The sequence below is a fragment of the Athene cunicularia genome (genome assembly GCF_003259725.1).
Source record: "Athene cunicularia isolate RWA chromosome 4 unlocalized genomic scaffold, athCun1 chr4_part1, whole genome shotgun sequence".
NCBI classification, from domain to species: domain Eukaryota; kingdom Metazoa; phylum Chordata; class Aves; order Strigiformes; family Strigidae; genus Athene; species Athene cunicularia.
Genome location: NW_020799098.1, coordinates 27748766 through 27773551, shown reverse-complemented (window position 1 = coordinate 27773551; position 24786 = coordinate 27748766). Strand labels below are relative to the sequence as shown.

The window sequence follows — 24786 nt, the reverse complement described above, 5'->3', positions numbered from 1 at the left end:
TGACAGTCTGGATATTCAATAGCAACAGGACAGAGGAGGTAAAAAAGGCATTCTGTAGCTTCATATGTCTCACATACGGGATTGTGAAATCAAGCAGAGTTGCAAGATCCTTTTAAGGTCAGGAGAACATGGCAGCTTGGGATTGGAAAAAAATTTATTTGCTGAAGGTCATTCCCATGTCAAGAAGTCTGCAAATTACTGCTGTAGGCAAGTTAGACAAGTTTCTAAGTTAGAATGCATGAGTTTGGGTTGGTTTTGCTCTTTTTAATGGGATTCTGAGAAATTTTCAAGAAATTTTAGGATTAAAGATGAGATTTCATTTCATGTTAGTAGAGCTTTTGCTATGAAAGAGCCAGGTCAATGTTGCCATTTTTCCTCGGGTTTACTGAGGCCTCATCAGTGATTATGGACTGCAACTGTGCAACTTAGTACTGAGAGTGTACTAAGCTAAGTTTTGTAATGACGTGGTTGGTAATTGCTGCTGAAAATTGAAGTTTAATTTTCCATAAGGTACTTAAAGATGTTCTGTAAAAGTTGCTCTGATTAAAAAGTTTATTTTCTAATTGAAATGACTGCAGACTTCACCTGGGATAGCAAAATCAGGCTGTACACTTTCCTCTTCAAGCACTCTCATATACTATGGTGTGCTTTGCATACCTGAGACAGAGGCACAGTTCACATTAGCTTCATTGATGCCAATGAAGGCATCATTTAACGGCATTGCATTCAGAATGTCTGATGCTAGGAGGAAAGATCCCAGATCTATTTTTATAGTGTAAGTTAGAAAATTGATGCATTCAGAACGCAGAGTTGCACCAAATTTATTAATCCATTTCTAGAGTAAAGAAGATCTTTCATTTTTCACCCCACAGGAATTGACTCTGATGGTGCAATTCAAATATTCCTAAACCTTTCAAAGTGCTTTATGGTGCTGGCAGTGGTGACACATTCTGCAAAGGCACTGCTTCAGCAGCTGTTAGGCTCTGATCTTACCCACTGGTTCCTGCCACTGCACTGCCCCTTCTCTCGTCTTAGAACAAATGTTTTTGCTGTTGCTGATCTGATCCAGGTAAAATACTGGGTGTTTTTTCTCCTCCACCTTGTGCTCATCAAAAAATTTAAAAGTGCAGGAGGAGAGGGGAGGCTGTTTTTTTCAGGCAGGCTAATGTCCTGAGCTAGCTCATTGCATGGCCTCAAAAACACCCAGAAGCAACAACCAGTGTTGGGTGAAGAATTGTGACTTTATTGTTACAGGAATGTCTGAGTGTTTTAAAACTAAAATGATTAATCAAGCATAAGCTGCAGTTCCGGTTGCATTTCTTTGGGACTGCCATAAACATTGCCTTTTGGAAAAGAATGTAGGTGGTTTTCAGTCAGCTCAGTCCTCTAGTCCAGCTCACTCTGTGCAGACACAGTCTATGGGTAGTGCAATCGGGACAATCTGAAGAGAGAGGGAAAGGAAAAATATGCCTTTTAAATTAGTTTCAGCAGCACTGAATATGAAACTGTAGACTTGCTTTGCAGTTGTTGGAGTAGAAGGAAGCCTTTTTTTACCAGTTCAGTCCATCTGGCAGTAGCCGGTGATAAACAGAAAACTCTTAATTTAGATGAATGTCAGAAATGGCCCATATAATTAGGAACCATGCTGTTCTGATCAACAGCTTTTCCCATTCACTGCTCTTTTTTCCCTTCCCTAGGCATTGCGAAAAGTAGTTTATATGCTTTATATTACCTATAATTAATGAATCTTTACTGGAGAGAAGTAGTAAATAGGTTGAGGCTTTTCTATGTGTATTCAGCATTTTTCTTTGTCTCTGGTCTGTTTTCTGCTTGGCTTGTAACACGTTTAGTACTAGTATGTTATACCATCAGTCAGATTAGCATTCTGACACTGCAGGGCCACATAGTTTATAAAACACACTTAGCCTGTACATATGAAGTAGAATGTAGCAATTTGGTAGAATAATTAAGCATTTGAGGGTTACTGCATTCTCTTCTTATAGCTGTGGCTGTTTGTTATTCAAATTATTCAAATTTTCTGTTTATTTGAAAAAAAACCCCAAACCTGTTATTCTTACAAAAAAATATTTTTACCTTACCTCTTCAAATGCCTACTCATTAAATAAGCAGTCCCTTTTGTTAATATTTTAAATAGCTTTTATCCTACTTTTAACGTCCTTTAAAAAATTTATTCCTTGGTCTGTAAAATGCAGTGTCTATATCACTATTTGCTTATGTACGGAGTAATTTGGCACAGAGCAGACTTGCCTGTCTGAAAGATAATGTTCCGTCTATCACAAACTATTGGGCTTGTTTCAAGAATTAATGGAGGGATTTGTTTGGTGCAAATGATCAGAATATAGAATCTTTGAGTTTTCTTCAGGTCTCAGTTTAGGTGAAACAACCTTGCTCTGAAATAATGTGTTACTCAAAGTATGACCAATTTAAGCAGCTGTGTGGAATTGGAGAGGTCTCCCTCAAAGCAATAAGGATATGCCTTGCCTGCTGCTGGGCTGGAGGTCTGTGGACCAGCTTGGAGGGGACTGATGCATCTGTGCTCTACAGCTCCATGTGGTGTAAGTGAGTCAGTGGGGTGCTGTTCCTGAGCTCATTAGTCCTGTGCAGAACTGAATGTGTATGAACACAAGGTATCTTTCTTTAATTTACCACAGAAGGTTTTTGAGACTGTAGCACTTGTTACTACTGCAGTGGGTATCCAGGAGATACATAACACTGTCATATAACAATTGCTAGTACCCTGAAATTATGCTTTTTGACTCAGAGGTGTTATAGGGTATGGGACATTCACGTGTTTAACTGTGATTTATTTGCTGGGTGAGTGATGGAACCAAAACCTGAAGAGGTGGATTGAGGACCTGTGTTAAAAAGATGAGGTTCAAACCCAGGCTCCTGCTTTCCGGAAGAGTGTTCCAGGATAGGGATGTGCCTGGGATTAATACAGAACTCGTGTTCTTTTATGGGAATGCAAGATTCACGGAAATGAAGATGGATCATGATTCTGTTTTAAGGACAGATCCTGGGTTTAGTCCCTCCTTCCATCTCTGTTTTAAAAAATTATTGTATAATTGCTATAAAATTCCATCTTTTTGGCCATTAATTTTGAATTCAGTGCTGTGTTCTATAGCCACTGAGTACTCCTAAAACATTAGATAGCTCCAAGGAACTGTAGCCCTTCTCTGTCAGGACTATGTGAATTTTAGAAGGTCTAAAGCAGCCCATGCACATAATCTCAGCCAAAATGTTGCTGCTTCTTGGCACATGCCATGGCGGGGACTATTTTGCAGTTGTGTATCAGGAGATACATGATGATTTTGTGAATCGTGTTGAAATTTCACTTGTGTAAGCCCTGTGTGCCCCTCCCTAGTGACACATACCACCACCCCCACCCCATCCCCTTCCCTGCCTTAGGTTAATTTGATTTATTTACTTAACTTTAGTGTGAAATTTTTGGGGGTGCGGGAGACCCAGAATTTTGTGTGGGTATGTTATCCTCTCATCACAACAGTAACTGAAAATGTAGTTCCAGCATCAGCAAAAGAATATAGGCAGGAGATAACTGTGGGGAGTTTAGCAGTTTAAAGAATTTTTGCTGTAAAAGCTTCAATATTTTTAATCTTAAATCAGAACTTTGGTTTCTTAAGTTTTTCCAAGCAATAAAAATGTTATAAAGATTAATGATTTGTTTACAGCATGATTAGTGGCAGAGTCTGGTCTTGAGAATGGGCTGAGGTCCCTGCTTATTGTACAATGTGGAATGTTCTGTGAAAAAAATGCTGCCAGAGCATGACTAGATGGCCTAGAAAGGCCTTCATCAAAGTAGGGAGCTGTCACAAATACTAGATTGTAATAGTTTGTTCTTGTTGAAAATTCTGAACTTGGTGTATGGCTTGTGCAACTTATTCTTAAGAACTTCATGCAGTAAGTTAACCTGCTGCTCATGCGTAGCAGAGAGAGCCTACTGCACATGACAGAGCATTAGCAGAGAAAGGTTGCTCTGGACAAGAGTGGGACAACAGTTTAGGACAGAGTAACTGTTGAACTTGTTAAATGTGATAATTCTGTATTGGTAGGAGAGAGAAGAAAGGCTATGGAGGTAAAACCATCACTGTGGGGAAAAAAAGGGTAAGAAAGTTGATGATTTTGGCTAGAAAAGCAGCTGCAAAGTAGAGTGGTAGCAAAAAGAGAAACTTTAAGGAAACATCAAGACCAGAACAGCTTCGGAACCCAATTAGCATTTTTTTTTTTTTTTAAATGACTTCTGTTCTTAGTTTCAGACTGAGTTGGCTGTATCCAGGCTGTTTTTATGTTGTGTTCGTACAACATTGTCAGAAAAAATTGTTTTGTGTTATTTCGAGTCCAGATTTGTAGGGAGTTGGAGGATTGTGAAAATATCTAAGAGTTTATTTGTTTTTCCAAACTAAGCTACCAATCCTGTCTTTTCTTCTTAGATACTTTTTTTTTTTTTTTGACAGTATTATGATAGTGTTATGTAATGACATCTTATTTGTGAAGTACAGGCATTGCTTATATATGTATTGACTAGTCAATTCAATATATGCTTTGAACCAACTATTAAATGGTGATATTTTTGTTCTAAATATATTGTTTTGATTTCACAGGTGCCTGCATAAATATCACCAACAGCCAGTGCCAAATGCTGCCATATAACTACACCACTATAACTTCAGTTCTTTCCATTGTCAAAAGTATTGAAATGGAAAAGTTCCTGAAGTTCTTCAGTTATCTCAGTCGTCTCAGCTGCTATCAACACATCATGCTGTTTGGCTGTAGTCTTGCTCTTCCTGAATGCATCAGTGACGGTGATGACAGGTATTTGGGAATGAAAATCAGTCAGTGACTAGAGCCAATTGTGGTAAAATAATCTCTGTCTAATCAGACAAGGGAAGATCCAAACTAAGCCAATGACCTTCTCATTGCAAAACTCCTGTCTGTCAAAGTTATTCACAACATTTCTGCCATGAGAAGCTAACTGCAAGAGTTCTCTTAGAAAAAATACTGCTACTGTATGGAATAAAACTGTAATATTAGGGTAGTCAGGCTTATTTTCCTAAAAAAGCCTGTCCAGAATTCTTGTACCTCATTTCTCCAATCTGGATGTGCTGAAATGGAATGTTTCATAAACAATATAAAAGCATTGGCTATTTATTGTATTGGCATAAAATGTGGTGGCTGTTAGTTAAATTAAACTTCAATTTTTTTTAGTCTTTTCCTTCATAAAAGTTAATATTTTAAATTTATGTTATGGTATTAGAATAGCAGGATATATTCAGAGTGAGATAAACTGTTTTGGAAGCTGAACAAGCATGTCTTGTTTTCTGTATTTACATAATTACACAGCATTAGTATCATGCGCATGCACTTTTTAAAATGAATTTGATTTGAAAAAGGATCAGTGAGTTTAACAGTGCTAAAATCAAAATATGGCACAAAAAGGAAAAAACCAATATATTTTTTTAAATATGTATACAGTCTCTCATGTTTCTGAAGGGGGAAAGAGAGAGGGTAGATTTCTTTCTCCCTGTTTTCATTTCCAATTTCTCCACTGCAAAATTCAGTGGAAGAAAATGTGTCAGTTAAGCTGTTCAGTTAACATAGCAAGAACCAAGAAGCTGAAAGGTGCGCAGTTTAGAAGGGATAGAATGCTTATGAAAATAGTTCCATGAGATGAGGTAAGCTGGTCTAAAATACAGTTGCCAATGAAAGGTACAGTCCCACTCCAGGCAATATTTGCCAGCCATTTCCATTGCACCAGAGGGATTTCTGGATTGGAACTGACAGAAAAATAACCCAGAAAAAAAGTATACAGGTGATTATCTGGATAGGATTACAGTGGAGGTAAGACAGCATGGGTAATGGTGGAAAAAGACTGACCATTAGACAGTCTGAGCTATTTAATCCAGATAGACCTGTATGTGTATCTTTGACTACAAAAACTATGTTCAGTTAACCCTGTTTAATTCAGTGTGTGATTAATTGTAGTCCCCTTGCTTCAATTCAGTATTACATTTGTTCCAGTTAAAGAATCTGATAACATTAAGCTATCTGCTGTCTCTAGAAATCATAGAACAAGATAAGAAAAGTGGGTTCAGATAATAAATTGATGCATTTATACATTCAGCAACAGAAGAGGCCATTTCTATGTTGCTTCACTTATTCTGCCTTGTTTGGAATTTGACTTTCACAAGCCTTTTGAGAGTGAGCGGTGTGTGTCAAAAGTGCAAATGAATCAATCAATCAGAGTTGTGAAAAGATTTTTACCTTTCCTTTTCCATTTCTTTTCTGAAGACATCTTTGTTGCAGGGCTTACATTATGACTGCTGCCTTGCTAATTTAAAAAGTACAGTAAATTAGTTAAACTAATGTTTGGAACATGCAGGTTCTTTCTCTGGTTTTAGGTGGCAACCAAAATACTTTGAGATTCAAGAGTCAGAGGTTTTTGTGTGTGTGCAGTTGGTTTGGGGTTTTTTTGGGTTTTTTTTTGTTTTTTTTTCACAGCAGCAACGTTCTGCTGTTAATTTTTAATGTCAAAGCTGACAGTGGACTTCCATCTCCTGGTTTATGTTCTTGGGGTCACAATGACTCCCTCTATTAATTTAAAATCACTGTGGAAATTGTTTTGGCCTCTGCAGGCTGATTGGGAAGAAAGTCCAATGTGAGACTGTAAATGATACAGGATTACATTAGACTCTGACTTCACTTTAAGTAATCATATGTCTCTGGAGGGTGTGATGGGTGACACTGAAAATGTAAGCTGAGTGACAGCCACAGGAAGAACCATAAGGGTGGATTGACAAAGTGCTGGCTTGTTAAATCTAGTTTGCTAAACCAGTTGTCCTAGTTTAATGTCTGCTTTCTTCTTTAAAGAGAATACTGCAGTCAACAGAGTGATTTCTGTCATTACTGTTTTTCTTGTATCACCCAATTATTGCAGGCAAACAGGTGTATTTCAAAGTGGAGAATAATGATTTTACAAAGCATTGTATCTGCATGAAGTAGTTATTTAACACCTTCCCTTCCCCTCTCACCCCAGTCGTGTCGTGTGTTGTGTGTGTCGTCGTTCCCCCCCCGTCCCCCTCCCACTGAGATCTGGAGAAAGCTCTTGGTTGGAATGAAAAGCTCTTGGCATAACAGGGAGAAGTTACTCTGTATATGTTGAGTGCCGATAGGAAAATGGAAGAGGCAGGCTTTTTTTAGGTCTGTTGAATAGAGGAATCTGGGAAGCCGAAGCATACTGAAGGGGAAGCAGAAGAGACATTGTGGATAAACTGTGATGATAGTGAATGGGGCCTATCCCCATTATGCTGTATGGGGTATCCCCATATGTCCTTTTTTTGAGACTGTGGTTGTTTTTAACATACAGTATCATAAAACATACACTAATATGCAGAACAGTTGTTACTGACATTGTCACTAGTTCCTCCAGTCAATTACAGCTGTTTCATTCTAATTGCCAGTGCATCTCTGATCATAATTTTTCATCCATTGATAGTTCTTTGTTTTATAGAGCAATTGTTTCAAATTTATGTAAAGCATAATTTGACAAATGCTGCATACACAGCAGAGAAGAAATGAAACTTATGTGATGCTCAGATGTCTAATCTTAGGTATTGTCAAGAGAGTCCGTGTTGGCAGCTGCAGCCATGGGAGCAATAATTGTAACAATGCATTACAAGAAGCCACAAGAAGGAAAGTTGCAAACACTCATCTTTGGCATCCAGTGTGCTGTCATTACATAGCTTTGCTCTGATATTTAAACTTATGTCTGTTTCACATTTGTCTTTCATGTGTTTATAAACACTGTAATCATTAACACTTGAAGGAGATTTAAGTTTCTAGGCAGAGAGCATCTTCAGTGTTTGTATAACAGTCTAGTTAGGGATTTCTGAATGCTACCACAATACTGCTGCTCTTAAAAAACTGTTTTTCTGTGTTTTACTGCAATGAAAATAATGTGTGGCACTAAAAATACATTAATTTTAAAAGCTGTATTTAATTCCATCAACTGGATCTACAATCAGCTAGCCCTGCTCTTTTAAGAAAATATATAACAGTACCTTTAAAGTACTTCTTTCCAGTAAAGGTAAAGTTTAAAAGTACAGCTAAAACCTGTGTGAGAATGGAACATGGAAAGCTGAAGTGCAGTAAGACTTTTTGCTTTCTTATTACTTGCTCATAATTTGGATAGTGAGAGACTGTTTATTTAATATTTAAAGACATTATGAAACTTCTTCCTCCTTGGGTGGAAGGATGAGATAGATGAGATCTTTCCACCAGGACTTAAAAATCAGACTTAAAAAACCTGTCTTAAGTCCAGCAGCACTAGTAAGAGAAGATGACTCAATCTTGAAAAGTAACACCAATGATGCAAGGACATCTTAAACTAGTGTTTAACTAGATGTGCTTAACTAATGACTTCTAAAATCTTCAGGGTAGCAAATTTGAGCTTTTGTGTAGTATTAGTCTTCAACCTATTACCACCAAATGCAACACTGGTACTTTTTTATTTATTGTAAGAAAGATCTGTCCTCAGAGCTGTTGATCACGATTAATGGTTTAAACTTGTGAATTCTACGTTACCGTTGGGAGACTCTAAGAGTGGGCCAAAGGTCGGTTACTGCAAGGTAGTGGATGTTTATTTATAGCAACTCACTTGCATTGGATTCTGCAAATCCTACAGACTACAGCTGTTGCATTCAAGGAGACCAAAAAAAATCTGAAGACATTAGTGTGCAGTGTTTTCAGATTTTTGAAAGAAAAAAAAGGTGTATTTTAAATCCAAAATGAATATTAAAATTTAAAGATTTAAAATCAGTAGAGAAGTTAATAGTGGGTCAGCCTGTAACTGCATAAAGCAGACTCCTTGAATGGAATGATGTTTTCTAATATTTCCTGCACTGTGAATACTCATGTTTCATTGAAAGACTTGGTAAAATAGGCAGGCTATATAGAAGGTCTATCTATGTACATGGCTTATTTCAGACTTTTTATGCTGGGAATAAATTTGAAGGTTATCATTTCTCATAATACCTCTTTGCTGTCATGCCGTCTTCTAAAGCAGAAACTAATAGCTTGAGTACTTGCACTAATCCTCTTGTAGAAGTTTATTCCATAAAGCCAAGGAAATGACTTCCACTGATAGATCCCCAGAGTCTCAAATCTTTGGAGGTCAAACTTAATTTAAGCTCTGCCTAGAAAATAGTATTAGGACAATGCAAAATAAAAAGCATAATACTCTCTCAAGGTCAATTTCTAAATACATTTTGGATTTCTGTACCTGTTTACTCACTGTGTTCTCTTTTCATGTCAGACATCTTTGAATATAAAGTTGTGGTTTGTCTTCAGTTAAGGCTCAAAGGGTCCATCTGAGGTCATGGCTTCTTATGCTGGACGCTGTACAAACATGCACAGAGGGGCAGCCTCCTGCCTCTGAAAGTTTATAGCCCAGCTGAACAAAACAAGTAAAAGATAAGAAAAGAAAGTAATACTGTCCCATTAATAGCTAGGGAAGCCAAGACAAAGCAAGAAATTTGCAGTAGAGTAGAGAACTGAACCTGTAACATTTACACCCTGTGCCTTTTAGTTAAAAATTATTTTTCCTCTTGATTAAAGTCTGCAAATTTTATTCACTCATTTTCATTTATTCATTTTAGTTGTGATCTAATACCTACTGAATATAAGAGGAAAAAACTCTCTGCCATAATTTGAATTTTTATTTTATTTTTTATGTGTTTCAGGCTCATTCTAAAGGAGAAAATAATATAGTTAAGAAAAGATGCTTTCTTATCATGTTAATGTCTATATATTACAAATATTTTTATTGTGCTGTAATATCTATGCTACACACAACAGTAGCCAGATGGAGACTTGTAGAAAGCCAAAGAGGTTGGAACAGGGCTACATGGTATGTTGGGGGCAGAGGAAATTAGTAGTGAAAATTAAGTTAATAGGAAAAAGGTTCTAAGAAGCTGTGAATAGTTTGTATGTAGTCAAACATCCTTTGAAGAGCTGCTCTGTTGTGACTCATAGTGGCAAATTCAATTTTGTGGGTTTTTTTCCTGTTCATCATCTTAATCTATTTTCTGTAATTTATAAAAAGGAAGAAAATAAAACGTCTCATTTTCATTATGGACATAAACTAGGATAAATGTTAGGTCCATAAAACAAATCCAGAAATATGTGTGGTGTCTTTTATTGTAAACTGACAACAGTTTAAAACAAGTTTGGGGTGAGGTACAAGGAAGGAGAGGAAGAAAATTTCTTTCAAGTTCTCTTGGAATATAGAAAAGAATCAGATTTAATAGAGTAAGGGATCTCTGTCTGTCATGTTTTGTATAACCTATGAAGGAGGTCAGTGATGTGGCTATTTCCCTTCTGCTTTTGTGAACTGCACCCCATGTTCTTTGTTTCTCCTGCATACAGTGAAATCAATCTTTATTTTATCATAGTGCACATCTAGACTTTTTAAAATAACAAGACATTATATAAAATCTATTTTTTAGAGTTAATTGTGGCTTTTGAAGTGTTTAGGAGGAAAAGTTGACTGAGTCACATAGATCTTGTTTACATAGCTAGTGAGAATTTCTATTTTAAGACTTTGAACAGGGAGCTATCAGCATACATTTAAGTCAGTATCTATTCTGCAAAGTCCATAATGGATTTAATTGTGTATGAATGGTGTATGAATATGTATGAGTTTGGATAGGCAATCCTCCACTGCCATGTTTCAATCTTGTTTTAATTTACCTAATTTTGGTAATAAAAGTGGGGAAATATGCCAAAACAAAATAGCAGTTGCTAGGAACTCAGGCTAAATAGTCTGATAGGTAGTCCATGACATGGCTGCTGTGCTGTCTTTTTATAATGCACCTGCGTGGAGATGTCAAATTATAGTTGCACAGACAACTGTAATTTAATAATAATTTAAAAAATTAAATTCTGCATCTTTTAAGAAATGTTTAAATCTTACTGAAATGCTGGGGTTTCAACCCCAAGCCCCAAATTAAGGTTGACATATGGGTGATTCCCACAGCCCTTCACAAAGGGGGGTGAGTTTGCCTTTAGGCTTCCCTCCAGGGTGCGGCCGGCCTGGCAGGGAAAGCATTGGGGAAATGAGCCCCAGGTGTCCCACATTAAGTAAGCAAAGGTCAGGTGTCCCACTTGGGGATAAAAGCTGGGACCCCTTGCAGGAAGGGCAGTGTCTGTCTGTGAGGTGGATGTCCTGTGTGGAGTTTCCTGTTGGGGAAGGACCTCCTGTCTCCCTGGGACTGGGCTCCAGTCAGGTCTGACTTTTGTAAATGTGGGCTGTGTAGAGATTTAGTGTGTGGCTTCCTTGGTCTTATGTATTTGGCTTGTTGACTCGGTTGTCTCCTGTCCCTTCTATGGGACACCGTATTTCACCATTTATCCCACCCGTTGTTGGTTGTGAGGTGTCATTGTTAGTATCAATGGGATTGATGTTGATTATGTATAATCTGACTTGTTTGTACCCCCAGTGCTCACCCATGTACTGACCCTTTTGTATCAGGTATGATTTAGTTATTGGTTCATCTTTATACTGGCTGTGTCCTTTATGCTAGGCCAAATAATTTGCAAAACACTTACGCGCTTGTGAAGTTATGGTTTCAGAGTAATTTTTGAAGTAACTGTATTGAGAAACCATCCTGGAAGGACATTTAGAATACCTTATCATAATCCTATCTGCTGTGGTTTCATTAGATTGGGTATTGCCTGATTAAAAATGCTAAGCTACAGCATTGGTGATGTTCCCTTACCAGTCCTCTGAGGAAGCTGGGATGATTTCTACTCACGACGGCCTTGTGTTTTTATGTTCTTTTCATGACTCCATCCAGTTTATTTATTGCTATGACCCAAGCACATGGGGTGGAGACTGCTTCCAGATGCTTATAAAGTGGCTACTAGTTGTTTCCTGAGTTTGCAGTCTGGCTTTTCACATCCTCTGGGAGTTGCTTCATCCTTTTAATATGCTTTCTTTTTGATGATGCCTCTTTAGACCAAGCAACTTAATGTGATTCAAAGAGGCTACTCCAGATGGATTTATGTAATGGTTTTCTCTCAGTCAAGGAGATCCATCTATTCTATTCATCAGCCTTGAAACAGAAGATTATAAATTTCAACTTTTTAATCGTGAGCAAAACAGAGGTGATGTTCAGTGGATGAAGTGCTTTATATCTAGAATGTCTGAAATAGAAATGTGGTTTTGTTTTAAATGTTGCCATGCCTTGGCTTTGAGCCCTTGGGAATCCAACAGACTGATGATGTACAACTAAACACACTCTTGTAAAATCTGTCTTTGGATACATAACCAAGTCATAATCCAACCTTCAGTTTTTAAATCTAGTTGTGGTTCATATAAACAGAGTTGTGACTTGAACCACACAGCCTTGGAGGTTCAGCTAATAAAAAACATGTATAGTCTAATCTTGTTAGAAGTAAACCAAAAGTTAGAGAGGAGGAGAGTGTGATGTAGTTGTGAATGCACAGATAGTGTGCTTTGTTTGCCACGGTTGTTCATTTTTGTGTCTTTCATTTTGGGCATTCTACTAGAGAATTGGTTGTTACTGTTTAGCAGAAAAACTGAGGAACACAAGGAGTGTGTATTACTTGAGAAAGCCCAGACCAGCAGAACAAATGAATACTTTTCATTGTACCCTTTGTACCAGTCGATATGTTTTCCAATAGTTGTATTTTCACCAATAATTATAATAATAGTAACTGTATGCTCTAATTCTTTCAGAAGTAAAACGTTGAGGATAGAGTTGCTAATGGCAGATAGTCAACATGCCATGAGAAACATTTAGTAAAGTGTTTCCTGCACAATATATACATACTCAGTTTCAGCTCCAGCCTACCTTCAAATTCATAATGCAATAATTCAAGGTGAAATAGAACTGATTTACAGCAACAAGAAGGTCAAATGGTCAGCAGGTTAATACACAGAGTAGAGATTCAAAGTAGCAAAAATGCTTAAGATATCTGTAAAATAGCACTAAACAGTTCCTGTGTACCTTTGGAAATATTTAGGTACAGTAATAGATGTTATATGCAAGGTCATGATTGAAAACATGTTTCAGTGAATGTGCTGAATATACCTGATTTCTTTTCCTAAAAAAAAGGGCAGTGAATCAAATTAGAGATAGTTTAGTCAGAAAATTAAGTAATAAATGGATACATAGGAACAAAGAAAATCTATTACATGCGGATTCAGAAAGTGAAGGAACATTTGCGTGGAGAAAGGAATTAGAAGAAAACAAAATCTCAAATGCAAACTCCCACTCTGAGGAAGGATAATTGTTCAAGAAACAAAATTTAATTTCTGCTCTCCTATGACTAGTACATGTTTTCCATGAGATGTGAGACGGTGAGTTAAAAACCAGCTGGCTTACATCTGACTTCAAGGAAAGGAATGCTCCCATATTTCTGAAAGATTGGCGTTGACCATCTTGCCCAGAAACTAATGATGAAACTTGAAGAAACAAGTAGCATTTCTGAAGATATATCTTTCTTCTCAACACAGCCTGTGTTACTCATGAATAATTTTAGACTTCATGAGTTAAGTAACAGTTATACAATATTAATAAAATAAGGCAGAACAGAATGTGCTAATGACAAGATTACACTTTGCATTGCCCCTCAGTACTCAGACCTTGAAGTCAACATGTCATACTCATCACCTTAGGAGTCATTACTACTTGGTCCCAAGCTGAAACAGTATAAAGGTGACATATAAAGATTACTTTTGCAAGGAGTGCTAAGGAAAGTATAGGTAAGGATGTGGCATTGTCCCAAATGCCTGTATTTAAACTTTAATTAGCAACAGAAGAGGACCACTTTTCCAGATATGTATAATATTTTTGGAAAAAAAAGGTGCACCATTTAAATTTTTTTATGCCTGATACTGTCCTGGACAAAAACAGAAAGAAAAAATGGGTTGCTTATGAAAAAGCATTCCTGTAATCACCAACAGTTCCTAGTATCTCCAAGTATTTGAGCAATGAAACTTGAAATTTGGCAGGGAGGTTGTTCTAAGTGGTAAGCTCTTTATCATGGCTGTTGGAAGCTAGGAAGATAAGAGAAGTAGAAAAGAAAATGTGTTTACTTTAGGGAAACTTCTGTTTATAAAGTTTTTGTACCTATGGCTATACCTACAGAAGTTTATCCCCAAACTTTGACACATCTTTGAAAAAAATCATAGTTTCTGAAAGCTCGTCTATCAATGTCATAGCTCAGCTAGCGTGGGTGGGCCTAAGGCTCTCCACATCACTGACCCTCCCAATAGCTGGGGTGGCACTGGAGCTGGGTACAGGCCCTACAGAAAAAGGACCCGAAATTGACTTTGATGCCAAACTCTTTTACAGTAACATACCAGTAGGTGGCAGATGCAGTGTAGAGGAAGGACAAACCAGGGATAAAATATATGGAAAGCAGAACAGAGAAATTAGACCCTGGAGAAAATGTTTCTCCCCCACTGAGAGAACTGCCCTTTCCTCACTCACAAAGAGGCTGTTCAGAGTTACTGGTGTCTATAATTTGTAAATAAGTCAATGTACAGAAGGAAGGGATTGCTTAAGAAATAAATGAAAAAATTAAAAGCTAGAAAAATACTATAGAGATATAGGTAGTGGCAGAATGAAGTCTGTGGTCCAGACGGTGTGAAGCCAGCAGTGGTAAGGCAGCATAAAACTTGCACACAGTGTTTCACCCTCTCCACTAATCTAAAGTACTGAACACAAAAACTTTTCCAAATCACAAAAGAATCTTCTATCAAAGTGTGTGGTGGTGGTAATTATGGATAGAGTTAAAAGGTTATCAAGCAGAGAAACATTTTTGAGAACAATCTGGGCATGGGAATGTCCCTTTGGAAGCATATTTCACAGTGCTGCTCAGAGGAGTTAAGAGAAGGGAAGAAGGCAGAAAAGAAAATCAGAACTGTTTTTCTATGAATGAATATTTTACTGATTGATTGCCTCCAGGAATGTTATCGTAATGATTTTTTGTGTGTATTATCTATTGTAAGCTGTAGTTTTTGATTTCTAAGTTGGTATGTTAACTGAAGATCACAGGTCATCCTCCATGTGCAGTATATTATTACTTATAAATAAATGCTGATCATTTAAGTAATTGAAATAATTGTTTACAACACATCATAAATGAACATGGCTTTTTGTTAATGTTTGTTTGGCAATATATCTGCTAGAAAAACACACTTTGTTTTTACAAAGTTAGATTTATTTCATTTTATAATTGCAATAATTGTAGGACAGGAGCCTTCAGTAAAACCTTACACTGTCACAAACACTGCGGGAGTGTTAACACTGATAGTTTCTGATCAGACCTGTGTACCTGGACTCAAAACCAGAAACATATAGATGAGGGAACATTTTATCCTACTGGAGCAAAATTCCTCTAGGAGATATGAGTACATCTTGTGCAGAAGTTAATTTAAAAAAAGGGGGTTGGATTGAACAGTGGCTAAATGATTGTCCGAGAACTCATATGCTTTTCAGCTCATGTTTAACTTCTTTTAGTGCCCAGCTTATTAACAGATACCTTTTAAAACAATCTGCAGTTAACATCTGAGAGTTCAGTTGGTGAGACATACTAACCTTTTGTAAGTTTGTCTCTCCTGTGAGAAGGTACTGTCACCCTGCTGGAGATTGTAGTGGTAAGCACAAGGCTTACGACTCACAAGCTGAGCAGAATGGCGAATTATAATCACAGGATCATGCAGGTGGGAAGGGACCTCTGGAGCTCTTTTCGTCCACTCCCTTGCTCAGATCAGGGCCAACTTTAAAGATGGATGAGATTTCTCAGGATCATTTCCAACTGAGTTTTGAGTATCTCTAAGGATGGATGTTCCCACAACCTCTCTGGAGAACATGTTCCAAACCACTGTTTCATGGTAGATTTTAAATTGATGTATTTTGGTAGCACTGCTGAAAGAATCAGTCTTATCCTATTTCCTTGCTTGTTATTCCCCAGCTCAGCAGTGCCCTTTCCATATCCTAGCGGGAGTATTTGTTCAGCTCCATGACAGATCGGATCAGGAAACTGATCTGAATTAAATTCAGTTATAGAATCGTAGAATACCATGTTGGAAGGGACCTCAAGGATCATCTGGTTCAACCCTTCTTGGCAAAAGTGTGGTGTACCCACACCTGTCAGCTGGATCTTAAGTGTCCAATGTTGGGGAATCTACCACTTCCTTGTGGACATTACTCCAGCAGCTGATTGTTCTTATTGTGTAGAATCTTTCTCTTGTGTCCAGTTGGAATCTTCTGAAGAGTAACTTGTACCCATTACCCCTCTTTTCCTCATCTTTTCATCTTTTCTCCTTGTAAAAAGGGAGTCTCCATCTTCTTTGTAGCCACCCTTTAAACACTGGAACATAGTGATAAGGTCTCATCTAAGCCTTCTCTTCTCAAGGCTGAATGAGCCCAATTCTCTCAACCTTTCCTCATCTGACAGGCTTCACAGTCCTTTGATCATCTCTGTAGCCCTCCTCTGGACTCTCTCCAGCCCATCCACATCTTTTTGTATAGCAGGAACCAAAACTGAACACAGTATTCCAGGTGTGGCCTGACAAACACTGAGCAGAGTGGGATAAGGACTTCTTTATCTCTGCTGGTGATGCCCTTTGTGGATGCAACCCAGCATCCTGTTGGCTTTCTGTGCCGCTGCAGCACACTGCTCACTTCACTCATATTGAGCTGCTTGTCCTCCAGGACACGCAGGTCCCTCTCCACAGAGCTGCTCTCCAGCCAGTTAGCTCCCAGCCTGTGTTGCCCTCCTGGATGATGTTTTCCCAGGTGCAAGACTTAGACTTGTCTCTGACAAATCGGAAGTGACAATAAATCAGAGCAGATTCATTGTGGAACAGCATGAGGTGTCAAGCTGGCACAGAGTGAGGGAAGAGTGGTGGGGAGAGGCTCAGAAGCCAAGCTGAGGAGGGGTAGGATGGCTTCTTTCTTTTGATGACACTTTGAAGTGTTTGTGAAACAACTTCAGTGTGAGGAAGCAGTATGATAATGGATTATAGTGATTTTCTACTCAACCGAGAGGAGCCTGGAATGTAAATAAGGGATGGGTGTGTTTGTGATTCTTTAGGATTCCTGACAGGATGAAGCTCAAAGTTTTAATTTAGGCTGATTCTTGAGGTCTTCCTTTCAACAGTGCTCTGAAGTGTACAGGGAAGCAGGAGTTCTGGAAAGCTATGTGAAATTAAGTGTACTGATCGTAGTGATCTGTGGAAATGGGAGACTGTCCTTTAGGTACAATGCTGGTTTAGGTGCTTTTATGATGCTGGTCGTACAAATAGTTAGAGCAGCTATGCAGTGTATAATTTAGTCACTGTTATTTCAGAACTTCTGTAGCGATGCTGTGGTTGAAAGCCTTGTGTGATTCAGAGGACTTCCCTTTCACTGTGGCAGCTTGTCTTTGCCAAATGTGAATTTTGTTTGCCAACATCAGATCTTGTAACCTGGATTCTCAGGTATATTAGGAACTTTTTTTTTGCAAGTCACATTTCTATAGATTAAACTAAATCAAGAGTGTGTTCAGCATTTGCATGCTAAATATCAGGCAAGAATTTTCAGAAATTTGACTTAATTTAGGAGAATTTTTGGCAGATGGTCCAAGATTGTAAAAATAGCTCATAATTGTAGAAATATTCTTAATAATGCTTATTTAAATTGATTCCTGGCTAAACTATAGCTCTAATTTACTACCTCTCTCCCACTTTCACTGTCATGGTTGATTCAAGTGGTGGGATCAGTAAGAGAAATCTGTAACAGCTGGCTGCTTTAGTCAGGACAGATTGTCAGGTCATCATACAAAACACAAATAACTTTGCTAATTTTTTTGTGGTAATGATTTCAATGCTATGTGGCAAAATTTATGTAGCACTTTAAGTATGGGAGAACAAAGTCCTTCTGCTTTACAGGGTATACATTAGGTGTTTTTGATTGTCGTAGTGTTATAACCTCAGCTGTTACATACGGTGCTGTCATATCCAGAAAGTGACTGAAAGGTCAGAATGAATTTCTGAAATTCTGTTTGTTGCTAATTCCAGAGAGAAATTACTCTGTATTTTGGTCAAAATAATTTTTTGGGGTTTTGTCTACAAAATAAATGATTACACCAACTAAAAATTCTAACCTGCATTGTAGATACTGTATGTGTTCATCCTTACAGAGGAGTTTGGCCACAATGTCTGAAGAGCACTGCTAGTTCTGAAAGAGGTGTTAAATTCAACAGCAGCTGCTGCCTCCTTTATTCATTTCTGGATGCATAAGATGAGTCTTTCAAATCTAATGGTATCTTCAGATTTGTTCCCAGTTCCACTTCTACTGGAATCAGGAAGTTATATTTCCTTCCTCTGTCTGAACAGCCTTCAGAGTTCTGTGTGAGCTCTTTGTTGACTACGGTACTTTTGGATATCAGTGATCTGTTCTAAGACTTTTGCAAGTGTAACTCTTTAGCTGTCTCTTTTCTGTTGCCGCCAGATAGGGCAACTGTTAAGGAACACAATTATTAAGGAATTTGACACTGTCCCTCATGGCATCCTTATCTCTAAATTGGAGAGACATAGATTTGATGGATTGACCACTCAGTAAATAAGGAATTGGCTGAATGGTCTCACTCAAAGAGTTATGGTCAATGGTTCAATGTCCAAGTGGTGAATGGTGGTTTCGGGACCAGTGCTATCTCTGTTAACAACATGGACAGTGGGATTGAGTGCACCCTTAACAAGTTTGCCAGTGACACCAAGATGTGTGGTGTGGTTGACATGCTGGAGGGAAGGGATGTCATCCAGAGGGACGTGGACAGGCTGGAGAGGTGGGCCCCTGTGAACCTCGTGAAGTTCCACAAGGCCAAGTGCAAGGTTCTGCCCATGGGTCAGGGCAATCCCAAGCACAAATACAGGCTGGGTGATGAGTGGATTGAGAGCAGCCCTAAGGAGAAGGATTTGGGTTATTAGCAGATGGAAAACCAAATATGAGCCAGCAATGTGCATCTGCACCCCAGAAATCCAACTGTGTCCTGGACTGCATCAAGTGTGACCAGCAGGTCAAGGAGGTGATTCTCCCCCTCTACTCTGCTCTCATGAGACCCCACCTGCAGCACTGTGTCCAGCTCCGAGGTCCCCAACATAGGAAGGACATGGAGCTGCTCAAGTGGGTTCAGAGGAGGCCATGAGGGTGATTGGGGGGCTGGAGCACCTTCCTTATGAGGACAGGCTGAGAGAGTTGGGGTTGTTCAACCTGGAGAAGGGTCGGGGGAGACCTTGTAGCGGCCTTCCAGTACTTAAAGGGGGCTACAGGAAAGATGGGGAGGGACTCCTTATCAAGGAGTGTAGTGATAAGTTGAGAGGTAGTTGTTTTAAACTGTCTTCCCAAAATGTTACTATATGGATTCAATATAATTTTGTCAAGTGAAATAACCACAAAAATCTAAAATATTACTTTCTTTTCAGGTTTCATTACTATGTAAAGAAGGGAATTTCAGGTTTAAACCCATCTCTGGAGATAAAATAGAAAAGAAAATGCAATCTTTCCAAATAGCTTGCAAGATAAAGATGAAAACTGAACAACAAAAGACAAAAATGTTTTCTTGATTATGTGAAATTGAAACCTTAAACAGTCCATTTATTTACAAATCAAATTTTATAAGTTGGAACATTATATTGTGATTTTTATGAGCTTGCCTCATATGGCTCTTTTCAGTGACTTTGAATATGCTGCCCTGCATGTTGGAGTAATGTGAGAGAGTACAGAGAAAGATTTCACAAGAACTATCACTCTTCAAAGCCATAATGCTGGGTGTGGGTGTTTGCTCTACTGTAGAAGCTTCCTTCTGTAACACTTACATTCTCTGGAAGTCTTTACTGTTAGAAAATCCCAGAAAGTATTAATGACAATTAGAGCTAACAATGGCTAGTGTGTCAACTTGTCACTTCAACTTGATTAACCAATTTCAGGACTGTAGAAACACAAAGGATAATCTCAGTTTTCTTCTTCCCATAATTTTTACATGTTTCCTGGGTTTTTAAGGTTGTCCCCATCCCCCCTGGCTTCATGTCCCAGCAGTCTCTCAATTCTATTACTGGTTCCTTTATTCTGCCTCAGACCTTAGATCTATTATCATTCTTCACCTGTGTTATTACCCCACAGGGCTCTATAGCAAGGCTGTAGTATGATTAATATTTCCTCTGGTAGCCATGCCAGTTTAAAGTTTTCCTGAAACAGATTTGGCTGAAAAAATAATCTAGCAAAATACCCGGCACTTGTTTTTAACTTGGCTCAACACCTGAATATGACTTAGTATGTGGCTGCAGAAGCAGTTATCCTGGAGCAACTGAAGGAATGGATTTGGGGAGAGAACAGTAATGAGGACCAGCAGTAGCTGAAAACGTTCATCAGTCTGCCTTCAGTCAGGTTGTCTACTGAACCGCAAATGTGACCTTTAGCCAGCACAGGTGCAGTCAACAGTTGTGTGTTTAAGAGTGATCTTCGTGCTGTATTTTGACCTCTGGCATACCAACTTCATTTATAACCTTTTGCAAGTCACTTACCCTCTTATCATTTTAATCTGTGAAATTGCAATAATAGATTTATCAATAGGGCATGGCTGTGCCAGTGCTTTCACCAGTGAAGCACATTTGAAGACACAAGGAAATGCCAGAGAAAATAATGAACATAACTTACCAGGTTGTGTGGAGAGTCTCTGCAGGATGGTTAGTTGTATATTTTATTTAATGCTTTTGTCAGCTTTAGCAATTTCTACCTCTCCCTCTCCTGACAGCTTATTCCTGCTTTGCCTATATACCTTTGGAGGGGCCAATTCAGTTGCCAAATGAGAAAAAAAGAATACTTTTTTTATCACATTACTTTTCAACTGAATCAGTTACTTGACCTAGCTTACTATACAGCCTACAAGAAGCTGTTACTGCAAAACTGAAAGCAGCACAGAAACAGATACAGACATTTGGGAACAAGAGCTGCATATTCTTATGCGGCTTCCAGAAAAGACAAATCAAGAGCCATGCCAGTGGCTGCTGAGTTTGAGAGCCAAACCCTTGAGCTACCTTGAACAATTGCTTGTTAGAAAATCTGTTAGATTTTGCAGCAAGGGGAAAATAGTTGCAAAGAGGATCTTACCTCTCCTTACTGCTTCTTGTAGCATACTTGAATAATTTGTAGTACTCAAAACAACCGCTTAAATGATTTACAGTCTACTGATGAGCCCTGTGCATGGTAATGTGATTGCAAAGAAGAGAAATCAGTGTTATAGGAGTAATTTTTGAAAAGAATTAATCTAAAAATCTAAAATATTTTTGAGTGATAAGGACTAGATCCATGTAGGATTATAATCAGGCAATTTGAATTCCAATTGAAGTGAACTCTAGGTGACTGGCATGAAGAGGAAGTCAGATCATCTGCTCTCAGGCAGTATGTAACCTCTTTGGAAGCTTAAAACCAGTTAACATCATCGTTTTAGACCATATACTGTATTGTGTATATCTGCTTCAGTGAATATTTGATATAAAACTCTTTGGATAAATAGCTTATCTTAAGGTACCTTATGCAAATTAACCCCCCTTATTTATTCTCTTTACCCTTAATACTCTCTTTAATAAATCATAAAGAACATTTTTATTGCTTTTGGTGCCATATGATTCTTAATGTTGATATTTCTACGCAGCTGAAATAACTGAAGTATGAACTTTTAAGTGTGAGGAAACCAACCACAGAATTAAAAATGTCACGTATCTGTTCTTTCACCAAACCCCATCTTCAACAAGAGTTTTTTCCATTAATGTCCTGAAGAGCAGAATCTCACCCTAGTATGTTATAACCTGCTTCTGTGCCTGCCACTGGCGCCAAATAAATTATGGTAAGATTGCTATGGACCTGCCAGTTTATTTTTAAAATGATTGGTCTCTAAGTAGCTGTAAATAAGACTAATCAAGATGGAGATTTTTAATCATCTTTTCATACTTAAGTAGATTAAGCAATATGTCCATACTAAACTTGATCATTATCCAGAAATACTTAATTTATGGAGCACACATGACTGAACATTGAAACTGGGCCAAATATTGCAGTAATTACTGGATAATCCTGTGTTTTCTGGCTTGTTAGAGCTTCTCTAGGGACTGCAAATTCTGCTTGGTTTGTTTAATCGTTCTGCAGTTGTCTTTTAGAAGCCCAGCAATTTCTAAATTATTGTTGTGCTGTGTATGTATCAGTCGTGGATTGACCCTGGCTGGATGCCAGGTGCCCACCAAAGCCACTATCACTCCCCTCCTCAGCTGGACAGAGAAAAAACATAACAAAAGGCTCGTGGGTCAAGATAAGGACAGGAAGAGATTACTTGACAAGTACTGTCGCAGGCAAAACAAACTCAATTTGGGGAAAATTAATTTAATTTATTACCAATCAAATCACTGTAGGATAATGAGAAAATAAAACCTAAATCTTAAAACACCTTCCCCCCACCCTTTCCTTCTTTCGCGACTTAACTTCTGGTTTTCTCTACCTCCTCACCCTGAGTGGCGCAGGGGGACAGGCAATGGAGATTGTGGTCAATTCACATGTCTCTGCTGCTCTTTCCTCCTTGGGGAGGACTCCTTGGACTTTCCCCCTGCTCCAGCATGGGGTCCCTCCCACGGGAAACAGTTCTCCATGAACTTCTCCAGTGGGGGTCCTTCCCATGGGCTGCAGTTCTTCACAAACTGCTCCAGCATGGGTCCTTTCCACAGTCCTTCAGGAGTAGACTGCTCCAGCGTGGGTTCATCTCTCCACGGGTCCACAGGTCCTGCCAGGAGCCTGCTCCAGCATGACCTCTCCATGGGGTCACAGTCCCCTTTGGGCACATCCCCCTGCTCCAGCGTGGGGTCCTCCCCGGGCTGCAGGTGGAGATCTGCTCCCCCGTTAACCCCCGCGGGCTGAGGGCAGAGCTGCCTCACCATGGGCTGCACCGCGGGCTGCAGGGGAACCTCTGCTCTGAGCCTGGAGCACCTCCTCCACTGACCTTGGTGTTTCTCTCTTTCTCACTCCCCTCTCCAGCTGCCGTTGTGCAGGTTTTTCTTCCCCCTTAAATAAGTTATCACAGAGGTGCTACCACCATTGCTGATGGGCTCAGCTTTGGCCAGCAGTGGGTCCATCTTGGAGCTCTGTTGGACATGGGGGAAGCTTCTAGCAGCTTCTCTCGGAAGCCTCTACCCTCTCCCCCCGCTATCAAAACCTTGCTGCGCAAACCCAATACAGTATCCAAACATTTACACTGCACTGTAATATTCAAATGGTGGACTGCATAAGCTAAACAAATGAGGTGAACTTTTCGTATTTGTGATTTTTTTTTTTTATATAGATGTAAACAATTTAATATGCAGCTGAATCTTCTGAAAAAAACTTATTCATCTCCTAATGTTATTAGAAGCTTTTCAACTACAACTACAGTGCATGGTTACATTTTAATATAACTTTTTACTATTATTTGCAAAATTTCCATTGAAATGAATGATCAGTATGTTGAAAGACCTTTGGAAACAGTGAGTCATATAATTGAACTTTGCTATAGTTACATTTGAAGAAATAAGCATACTCATACTACTTTGCCTGACGGCTATATGTCAGGCTATATAGCTGCAGTGTGGTGCTTTGGAAATTAATGTTTTAGGTATGGGTCGGGGAGAACAGAGATCATATTATATACTTCACACTATATAAAACTTCATCTGAGTGTCCTCAAAAACTCAGTTGTTTGTTTTTTTAATAGCAGTCAAATTTATACAGCTCATAAGAGCAGTATAAATTTGGTTAGCAGTTGTAAACTCAAGTAGGTTTCAGTCACAGACTCGTTAAATTCAAGTAATGTCCCCTATCACTTTGGCAAAAAAAAGATAATAGAATATACTGCCTTCAGATTACTATTTGTGATCATCACGTATGCTCCACTGGACCAATGGAAACCATTTACCGTTAACGTGGTAGAACCACTGTACATTTCTTTTCACTGTAACATAATTTTGTAGTGTATTGTGTATTTTCCTAAAAAGTAAAGAAAAAATTAACTGCAAGCATATCAGTCTGAATAAATTAAATGCCTAGCACCAACAAATAGATCAAATCCATTACTCCACTATGTGGCATCTTATTTCTTACAGATATTTTGGAACTCGCGCACCTTCCATAGTAAGTAGCACGCTTTTTTTGACATTTTCTGTATTAAGAAGCCTCTGTTGAACCAGTGGGTCTGTTCATGTGAATACCTCTGCCTACATGTGATTATGCTAATAAAACTTTTACAAGTAGTAGATTAACTGGAGATGAAAAGCTAGAAAACATCCAAAACCCTAAATGAAACTGACTGGAGACAGTTGCTTGTCTTGCCAAATCCCTTTTATTTAGGGAGTTTCCCAGACTCCAGTCAGGAGGCAGTGATGGCTACTGCAGAGCTCTTGCTGTGCCCTTTCTTCCTTTCTGTAAAAAACAGAAGAGTGTTTTAGAACATCTTTATCTAAAGAGCCCTTACAGGTCAGATAGTAAACTCTTAATTTGGCAATACAGTGTTCAGAACTAGTAAGTGGCATCTCTTCCTGTCGTCAGGAGGGACCGTTTGTTCCTGGTTTTGTACACTGACAGCTACATGCTTTGCAGTGCTGAAATTTTCTGCCTTTCAACACATTGCAATCTGATGGTGAAAAGTATTATTTTAGAATAT

The 24786-nt window shown here is 38.6% G+C and overlaps 1 protein-coding gene across 1 annotated transcript in view; it reads left to right on the top strand.

Annotated features, from left to right (window-relative positions):
- CORIN (corin, serine peptidase) overlaps nt 1-24786 on the top strand; it is a 159363-nt gene that overhangs the window by 50720 nt on the left and 83857 nt on the right. The window contains exon 4 of the mRNA XM_026846970.1: nt 4641-4851. Coding sequence (XP_026702771.1) covers nt 4641-4851 — 211 coding nt within the window. The remainder of the gene's footprint in view (nt 1-4640; nt 4852-24786) is intronic.